This window comes from Gymnodraco acuticeps, unplaced genomic scaffold (assembly GCF_902827175.1).
Source record: "Gymnodraco acuticeps unplaced genomic scaffold, fGymAcu1.1, whole genome shotgun sequence".
NCBI classification, from domain to species: domain Eukaryota; kingdom Metazoa; phylum Chordata; class Actinopteri; order Perciformes; family Bathydraconidae; genus Gymnodraco; species Gymnodraco acuticeps.
In genome coordinates this window covers 2,917,979-2,927,836 of record NW_022992265.1, presented here as the reverse complement: position 1 = coordinate 2,927,836, position 9,858 = coordinate 2,917,979, and the positions used below count along the sequence as shown (strand labels likewise).

The window sequence follows — 9,858 nt, the reverse complement described above, 5'->3', positions numbered from 1 at the left end:
GGACCAGACCCGGGCGACAGAAACTGGCAACGTGGAACGTCACCTCTCTGGGGGGGAAGGAGCCGGAGCTTGTGCGGGAGGTGGAGCGTTACCAGTTGGATCTGGCTGGGCTCACCTCTACGCACAGCGTCGGCTCTGGAACCTTACTTCTGGATAGGGGTTGGACTCTATTCTTCTCCGGAGTTGCTCAAGGTGTGAGGCGCCGGGCGGGTGTGGGGATACTCACAAGTCCCCGGTTAGGTGCTTCGTTGTTGGAGTTTACCCCAGTGGACGAGAGGGTCGCCTCCCTACGCCTGCGGGTTATGGGGGGGAAAACTCTGACTGTTGTGTGTGCTTATGCACCCAACAGCAGTTCAGAGTATACGGCCTTCTTGGAGACCCTGGAAAGAGTCCTGTATGGGGCTCCTGAAGGGGACTCTTTAATCTTGCTGGGAGACTTCAACGCACATGTGGGCAATGATGGAGACACTTGGAGGGGCGTGATTGGGAGGAACGGCCCCCCTGATCTGAACCGGAGTGGTGGTTTGTTACTGGACTTCTGTGCTAGTCATGGATTGGCCATAACAAACACCATGTTCGAACATAAGGATGCTCATAAGTGTACGTGGTACCAGAGCACCCTAGGCAGAAGGTCCATGATGGATTTCGTTATCGTATCATCGGACCTGAGGCCCTATGTTTTGGACACTCGGGTAAAGAGTGTAAGAGTACAAAGTTGACTAAATCATCCAAAATTCAATGAAAGTGGTGATCAGCTATTTTATATGTTCAAATGTCTATCGTGAAGGATATCATAAAGCCTTAATGCAATCAAATATAAAACAAAAAAGTTATGATTGATGAAAGTAGTAAATCGGTCAGATTTGCCCCAAACACAACAGGAGGGTTAAACAAACGTTTTGAACCTGCCTGCATTTCATCCAGACCATTATTTGAACATAAAAGTAACATGACAACACTCATTAAAAGTCACTTTTTAGAATGTCTACAATTGGATACAAAATCCATTCCTTTCCTTTTGGTGTGCCTATTTCAGATGAGGAATCCAGTTGAAACAGTGTATTGAGTTTCTCTCAGACAGCTGAGAACCACCTCATTAGGACACAAATGCATCTGGGTATTACAGCTATCATTCTAAGGGCTAATCATTTCTGGGACAGAGTTAAAGTGCTCATAGCTATTTGACTATACTAAAGGCCAGCCTGATCACAACCCCACATTCCATCACTAAAGCTTAATGTTTAACCAAAGTATGTTGTTTGGGTCATTTCTTATTGAATATTCATTCACTTCAATAAGGAATTACACCATGGCTCTAAAACAGAGTGATTGTGTGTTCTTAGCATTACAAAAAAAAGTCTTACTGCTACATGAATAAGCCTGGTTGGTCTTCTACAAACACCCTGATTAAATCAATATTCCGTCTCAATCAATGAGGACGTTGATCACTGTGGAAGAGTCTTTTAGGCAGACTGCTCACATGAGTTCCTGACAGCTAGACACAAAACAGAGTTGCCTCAAACTCCAGCCAACAAGCCAAATTACCTTCAGTGTAATTCCCAGAGTTCCTCCTACGGGAAGGTGCGGGCTGCCATGGACACAGTGAGTTACCTGGGCGTGTCGAGTGCACGCAGACTGGAGTTTCGACACTTCTCTCGCGCTGGCCAGGTTGTTGTCACTCTACTTTTGATGGTGAAGTTTTAACAAGAACACGGAGGACTAACTCAAAGAAAGCGATACAAATGAGGATAATGGGGCAGCAGCTGATCCAAGAGCAAACGTAAGTTGCCATTTTACTTCCTGATTATGTTAGTAGCCTATTATTAAAAAATATTGTAATGGATTTTTTGGATAGATAATGTTAGCTGCACTCAGAAAAAACACCAGGCCTTTTTTTTATTTAGGATAAGGTATGGCTTTGTTCCCATGCCAATTAAACATCTAAAGTTCAGCCAACTGGACTGAATTTAACATACAATTAACAATAGTTGTTTATTTACCTCCTAAAGTGTTACTAATAACTCCACACAAATGTGACTATTGTGATAGATTTGGAGTAACAGCTGCAATATAATTTCAAAGTATACAGTAATGCTTTTCATATGTGACAACCAAGCACAATGGTCATTTAGTTGATATACTTTGGAGAAGAAAATGCTTTATCCCTGGCATATTTCTGTTGTTTACAGCCATAGTGACTGCATGTGAGACTTCTAGTTAATCTGTCCCTATCCTATTATGTTTCTTTCACTGTAAATGCATCATCATAATTGACAACAATTTTGACTAGTCCCTGCAGCACATAGGCTGCAGAATAATTTCTATAGAGAATAATAACAGTAATTAATTTGTCCCTGTACATTTGTTATAGGCTCTAATCTCGCCTATATGTGTGACTCAGATCATGACTGCACCGCAAACCGACTGAGAGATCCTTGACCAAAGATGCAACCAGGAGGTCCACCCGCTCCACCGCCACCACCACCACCGCCACCACCGCCACCACCGCCACCACCGCCTCCACCGCCTCCACCACCTCCAGCCTTTGGCCTCCCCCCATCACTACATGGCTTTGGCCTTAATGCCAAGGGAGCACACCGGCGCTCCAGGATGCGCAATTTTAACTGGGAAACCCTCCCCAAACACAGTGTGGAAGGAAAACACAATATCTGGACAGCAGATACGACTGATGGGGAATATGAGCTGGACACTGAACACATGGAGGAGCTGTTCAGCCGCAAGCAGGACCAGCAACAAGTCAATGCCCTGAACCGCCAGAGCCTGAGGGGCCTGCCAAATTCTGCCTCAGGAGGGGTAATGGTGAGTTCTCCAAACATAGAAAACAGGGGGGTACATTTGGATGAATCAGTTGCCCCTCAAGCTATAGATTGAAATGTTTGCTATTTTTTGCTCAGTGTAATTCTGAGATATGGAGACAACTTGATTGACCGGGATTTATTTTCTGTTTTCTTTGCATGCAGTTTAGAGCTAAAACATAAAACCAGTACAGCTGCACACTCTCCATTTTATGTTGATGTCCTCTGCTAAGCTTCTTCTCCATGCGACAGGAGTTGGAACATAGTGACATTTTTGACACTTCACTTTTTAAAATCTTCTCCTTTTAAGAGTCCAAAAACAAAGTATTTATAGATTGAATTGCAAAAGAGTATTAAGTAATATAATGTGTTGTGTGTTTTGATGTGGAATCACTCAATACAAGGGTGGAGTCTCACCATTCTTCATATCTGTTTGCTAAAGGAAGGTATAAATGTGTCATCCAACAGCTCTATTCTGTTTAGTAACCTCGTGCTCTGTGTTTGAGCTTCTGGAAATAATATGTATTGCCATTCAGTTAAAGTCTTAAACCAAAACATATCTATTTATAATCTCTATTTATGTTTTAGAACAAACATGGCTGTTTGTCTGACAAAGTAGATTAAAATATGTTACTAAACCTTAACTTTGACCTATGTCCCATTATCCAAGAGAGACACTGAGAATATCTATCACTGATGCACAATTGTATATTTGCTCTGATTGTTCAATACAATCAACTCAAAGAATCCTTAACCTTTGGAATCAACTATCTGTTTAGAAAACTAAGGGTATCTGTGATAAAAAAAAGACTCTGCTCAAGCCAATAGTGAAATATCTTAGCGACTGACAAGCTGATTTATCCACGTTTGTGTCTGTATCCATTCCCAGGTTTCCATCCTCTGCTCCAAGAGAAGCATGAACATTGGAATTTTCCTGAAGCAATTCAAGCGGTGAGTCAGTGTTACTACTCATAAGGTGTGATGGGTTTTTGCACAATACACTTTTCATGTCCCAATGTTCAACAACACAGGATGAGGCATAGAGAGTCTGCAACATACTCACAACCCTTATACATTCTGACATGTCCTGACAGGCCTGATCTAGACTGTTCTACAGCTCCAACAGGTTACCTCCCGGGTAATCCACAGATCAATTACTAGGAGGTATTATGAATGTATTGCCTAAGGTTATTTGGCATACGCAACAAATCCAGCAGGAAGTGGAAACAATACCATAACACTTTTAATGATGCACTCAAACCTTTGTCAGCCAATGCAACATCAAGTCATCTAACTTTAGTACTACTGTCTACTAATATTGCGCCAAACATTTCCATATGCTTTTTATTTTTCTCTGTTACAAATATGTTTCTTGTAAAAGCATATTCCATCATTCCTATGTCCTATGCAGCACATGTTTTTTGAGGATTGACATCATGAGGTTTGCTATTCAGCAAAGCTATTTGAGCATGTAGGGGCTTGTTGACGTCAGCTGCAAAACAGCAGCAAAGTGTGGTATAAACTTAGACACATGCACTTCTCATAATAAGTCCTAACCATAAACAAACAATCATAATTTCTGAGTCTGAACCTTATGTGTCTTTCCATCTTACTCCACAGGACTATAAAAGACATGATTGAAGAAATTAAATCAGGAAGTAGTCTCACTTTTGGCCCTGGAAAACTGAAGGAGCTCTGCAAGCTGCTGCCAGATGAAGGGGAGGTACTTGTGACAGCTGCTTTTACTTTTGTCATGTTTGTAATGCGTTTTGTTGATTTAACAACTTTGTAGCTGTTAGAAAACAAGCTGGTTTTAAGTTTTGTGCTTGCCTTGTTTTTGCAGAAGAAGCAGCTGGTCGGTTTTAAAGGTGACCCCTCTGCTCTCCCTGACGCAGATCTGCTAATGCTAATGCTAGTCAAGATTCCTAGGTGAGCTACCTGCATGTCATCCCATGTATTGCGTGTTAAATTTCTAAAGTACTTCACTTATGATGGAAACCTTGTGTCTGTAGCTATGAAGAGCGTCTCAGCAGCTTGGTGCTCAAAGAGGAACTTTTCCCCCTCATGGATGAAATGAAAAACTTCATCAGCACTTTGACAGCAGCTGGAAATGGTATCATTGTCTTCCTGGATCTTTTATAAATAAGGCTGATATCAGATTTTAGACAGAAAGAGTTGTAATCCCATTTAGACATCACAATGTGTGTCTTCTTTTAGAGCTCTTGGAGTCGGAACACCTCCATTCCGTCATTCGCCTGGTGCTGAAGACTGGAAATTACATGAATGCTGTGAGTGTATAATAAGGTGCAGTCTTTAATGTCTTTTGTTTGTGTTTGTGCATCTATAATTGATTTGTTTATTCACAGGGTGGCTATGCAGGCAGTGCCATTGGGTTCCGAATGGCCTCTTTGTTGAAGTTAGCAGACACTAAAGCAAACAAACCAGGAATGAATCTTATGCATTATGTAGTGATAGTAAGTACCAAAGTACTTTAATTTGTTGGCAATGTAGAGTCAGTTTTACTAATCTGGTGATATTTTTGTTAAATTTGAATTCGATCCATGTTTGATCCATGTTTTTATATTAAACACAGCAAGCCCAGAAGTCAGACGGGGACCTGCTTAATTTTGCAGACCAACTCACACACATTGAAGCTGCATCAAGGTAAACAATCTTACTAACAGACGTTCAGCATTTTCAACCCTTTTTTTAAATGTGCTGTATCATCAGAGTGTATATATATATTTTGTATCTTAGACTGAATAAAGGTGAAATAGAAGCAGAGTATGAAAAACAGGTAAAAAGAGTGCAAGATACCAAAACGGACACCCTGAAGCAAGAAGACCTAAAAGCTCAGATGGATGATTTTCTAAAGGTGAGGAAGCCTTGTTGAGGAATGTGGCCAGGTTTGTCGAAGTTCAGTGGTGATAGCATGTTCTAATGTTTTTATATTTATCATTTAGGGAGCTGAGGTCTGCTTAGCTGAAATGGAGACCGACCTTCAGGAACTACAGTCAGTGAGTGACTCTGTGGCGGACTACTTCTGTGAAAACCCAGAGAAGTTCAAACTGGAGGAGTGTTGCTCCATTTTCCACTCCTTTTGTGAGAAATTCATGCGGGCCATGCAGGTAAGCCTGTGTATTGGCATGTTTTCTTTAGCTGAATTATAAAAAAAAATCTGCTTGATTATTAACTTTGTAATTATCTGCAGGAAAATAAGGCTCGAGAGGGGGCAGAGGTGAAGCGGCGACATAGAGAAAGACTGCAGAATGCTGTCAAACGAAGGTCAACAGCTACCTGCTCCACTAGAGATAAAGAAATGGAAGGAATTCAATTGCAATCTGTCCTACAAAACTTTCTCACCAGTCGTGTCTCTCGGAGGAGACTTGGGAGACCCTCATCTGCTTATGGAAGCCCGACGAGCAGCAGTCCTAACGATGGGAGTCTATCTGAAATTAACCCTCAGGCAAACCTCCCCACTGGAATTCAAAAAGGAATAGGCTCTGTTAAAGCTACGGACATGGGCAGAAAAGAGTGGAGTTCAGCAGTTGAACTCTCAGAGAACCCTCCACAAAAGAAAACTCTAACCAATAGCGAGGACAACAAGGCAAAAGGCGACATTTCTAATGAACAAGAGGTGAACACTTTGAGTAAAGAGGACTCCAGAGGTCTCACACAGCCAGCCAGCAGGACCACCAGCGTTTCCTCCTCAGGCAGACTTTTCTCCACCACCACTGATGACAGTGAGGAAGACCTGCACGATAATAACGAAGAGGAGGCCCAAAGATTGCGGGACGCATCTAAAAAGGTTTTGCGCTTTCAGAAAAGCCGTAGCAGTGTCTCATCCGATTCTTTTGAAAATCTGAAATCTCCTGGTCCAAAATGCACATTGACTCGTCAACGCACCTTTGATGAGGACACAGAGAGGTACCCTGGAGACTCCACCAATGAGGATTTAGTTCGACTTTTGCTAAATCCTCAGTCTTTCACAAAATGTGACCTTGGCCGACGCCATACTCTACCTTCTAAAGTTCCTAAAACTGAGGAAGAGGAAGATAAACTGTGTCCCAAGCCTCCAGTAAGATCTCCTTCTGCTGCAAGAGAAAAAGGGACACTGCCAGCAGAAGGGTCTGAACAAAATCCTTCAAATCAAGTGTTTGACTTTCCCAACTTATCTCAGAGCTTTAAGAACTCTGGTTCTAAAGACCAGCATTCTCCGTCAGCAGAAAAGAAAAGCAAACTAAATGTTTCTGTAACCCATGTTCCAGATGCTGGACATGAAGAGCAAATCAAAGTGGACAAATCAATGGAGCCGTCAGGGAACCCCATGCAGAGAAATAGTGAAACCCCCACTAACAGTGCATGGACAAAGACTGAAAACTCTGGACTATTTTTTAGCTTTTTAAAACGCCTTGGAGATATGAGCAAACTGCAGACTAGCAAGGAAACTGTCCATAAGGGCAATGATTCTAGTGTATAGGCATTGAGATGTATCAAACGTAAGGTCAGGAAAACACAAGTAACTTTAATTACCTCATCATGGTGATTGTGTTATATTTAATGTTAATGTTGTGAATCGATAATGAGGTTTTTAAAGAGACAGAGAGATGTTTTTATGAAAGTGGTTGGATAAGTGGGAGTAGAGGATATTTTTGTTGAGGAAAGGCAATTGGCATGTTGTACCACTAGATGGCAGAAAGTGACAGTAACATGGGACATTGTTGCTAAGGAAATAAGGGTGTTGTTGATTTCCAGGCAATCTGTACATTGTAACAAAATAATGATTGCCACACTGTAAACCATTTCCCTATTTTGTATCAATAATATGAACATTAGATTGACAGTAAGGTGTTGTCCTTATCAGTTGGATAAATGGGAGAATATTTAAAGTGTGTGTGTGTGTGTGTGTCCTTTGTCTGGATTACAATGTAAAACCTTGCAGTATGTATTGAGAAAGTTCGTGGACGTTTCGTGAGGGAGCATAAAGAAATGTGACTGTTTGTACAATCTTGGCTTGATTCTTATTTTTGATATTTTGATACATTACTTCTTGTACTGCATGCTTGAATTCAATAGTGTTTTTCAGTTTTGCAATCATTCAATTATTTTCTTTTTGCCTTTTTGTTTTCCTTCTCTGTTGCTGTCACATAATCACATACAAAATGCAGTTGAGGATGCTTTCAGGGTCATACACAATTTAAGCATTGTTTTGAGCTTAAATGGGTCAGTGTTACATAGGCAACCTGTATGTATGCAGAGCTGTACCATGGACTGTCAGTGGCAAAGTGAAGGGTGCTGATCTCAAATTAACTTGAGAACAGATTACTGTGGTTGAAGGGCCAACATCCGGTTGCTTATTATGAAGGAAGGGAATCAGCCTTGCTTCATTTACCGCTGTGCACTGCTTGTGACAAAGCTAGGCTATGACCCCAATATCTGGAGCAGATACAGAGGGGTCGGTGAGGCCACAGCCTGGGCCAATACATCTAGGATTACAAAATGTAAGTTCAACTGTGTCCAGCTGTCTGACTGAAGTGTACCAATGAGGTAATTACATATCTTTGAACGTTTTTGTTATAATCTAAACAGCAACTGGAGTGATCTGAATGTGTTCTGTATTTATTTGCAATTTAATATATTGTATTTGACTGATATGGATGGCCATCAAGATTTCCGAGAATCATTGGTGTTGTCACTGAATCGTGACTTGTTACAGTGTTGTTTTGTAATTGTATCTCTAATCATTAAGAGTGTCAAATAAATATGTATGAATACCTGTTTTAGTGTATAAGAGAATCACTCAATTGTAAAGCAATATACTTCCCACACATTTCACATTTATAGTCACAGCTCTACAATATCTTTGATATGTGAATTGATAAGTCTGACAAGTTAATGGGCAGCCACTTTAGGCTCATCTTATGTCTTTCCATTACAACCTCATATGATGGGCTGGATTTGTGTACTCAGTACAAGAATATAAAGCATTTTCCCACTCAACAATTAATTAGCCATGTAACACCTTGCCGTGTAGGGCCTGATCAAATATGGAGCAACTATTACTTTATTTATTTTTTGATTATTTGTGTTCTTACATAATTGTTTTGATCCACCCACTGACATGCTGTCTATGATTTGATTGTATTATATAATCTATTTATCTGGTTAGTGAAGGAACTGGCAGTTATACATATTTCCAGTCAGCCATAAAGATTTTATTTTTTAAAAGGAGAGTCTATTGAATAAAAACAATAACAATGTATTATATAATAATATTCTAATTATTTATCTTATTATAAACAGATGTGTGAATAACATTAAATGTTGCCGTCTTCAGTATGTTACAAACCATGCTATTAGTTATTTTGACGGTATGAGTGTTGACAGTGAGTTTTCTACGGTGTGGTTTGTGTGACCTGCTCACTGCTGCTGCTGCCAGACTGCAACAGCCATCTTGACTACATGGAAGCAGTTTCCATGGCAACTCCACATTGCAGAATAAAACCCAGAGATGACTGTGTTTGCCTCTCACACCAAGCCCCACCCCCAACAAACTCCCCACCGCCTGCACCACAACAGCAGTCTCACACAGTGCACCCACATTACAACACATTGCCATATTTTTTCAATTATCCACTTCTCTCTATAGTCCTTCTCATTAATTTTCACTTAGAGCATATTGACCCCTCCCCCACTGCCCTACAAATAAACCTTTAGAGTGAAACATCCATTGCGTTGTTCTCTAAAAAACACTTTAGGTTAAAATCTCAATTTCTCCTGAGTACACCCAGTCCATATTATCACATGTGTCTATGGACTCATCAGGGGCCCTGATCCCCCCCACCACCACCACCTCCTGATACCACCAGAATAACTGTCATCCACAGCAGAACAAACAGGACTCCCACTGCCTTGATTTTAGCAATTGACCTATTATGGGTAAAACAATACAATAAACTAGGGCCTCCTAAGGCAAGATCCTAGAAATTATAAGATAAATACTGTAAAACTGTTAATGACCAAAAGCCAGTTTCAGGATTGT

The 9,858-nt window shown here is 40.9% G+C and overlaps 1 protein-coding gene across 2 annotated transcripts; it reads left to right on the top strand.

Moving 5' to 3' along the window:
* Positions 1–1,432: 1,432 nt before the first annotated feature.
* fhdc4 (FH2 domain containing 4) lies at positions 1,433–8,596 on the top strand. Of its 2 annotated transcripts, none has more exons than XM_034207152.1 (12): positions 1,433–1,780; positions 2,402–2,820; positions 3,706–3,767; positions 4,437–4,539; positions 4,660–4,745; positions 4,829–4,929; positions 5,034–5,104; positions 5,183–5,290; positions 5,410–5,480; positions 5,574–5,691; positions 5,780–5,944; positions 6,028–8,596. In XM_034207152.1, the coding sequence occupies exons 2-12, from the start codon at positions 2,446–2,448 to the stop codon at positions 7,294–7,296; spliced, it is 2,529 nt and encodes an 842-aa protein (XP_034063043.1). In that variant the 5' UTR covers positions 1,433–1,780; positions 2,402–2,445; the 3' UTR covers positions 7,297–8,596. The 2 variants fall into 2 exon arrangements, with proteins under 2 accessions (XP_034063043.1, XP_034063042.1); XM_034207151.1 differs by having other exon boundaries at positions 2,372–2,820.
* Positions 8,597–9,858: the final 1,262 nt, after the last annotated feature.

Coding starts and splice junctions, on each gene's coding strand:
- fhdc4 (XM_034207152.1), top strand. CDS start 2,446: ATGCAACCAGGAGGTCCACCCGCTCCACCGCCACCACCACCACCGCCA. Junction 4,930..5,033: donor TTTGACAGCAGCTGGAAATG/GTATCATTGTCT, acceptor GTCTTCTTTTAG/AGCTCTTGGAGTCGGAACAC. Junction 5,945..6,027: donor AATTCATGCGGGCCATGCAG/GTAAGCCTGTGT, acceptor AATTATCTGCAG/GAAAATAAGGCTCGAGAGGG.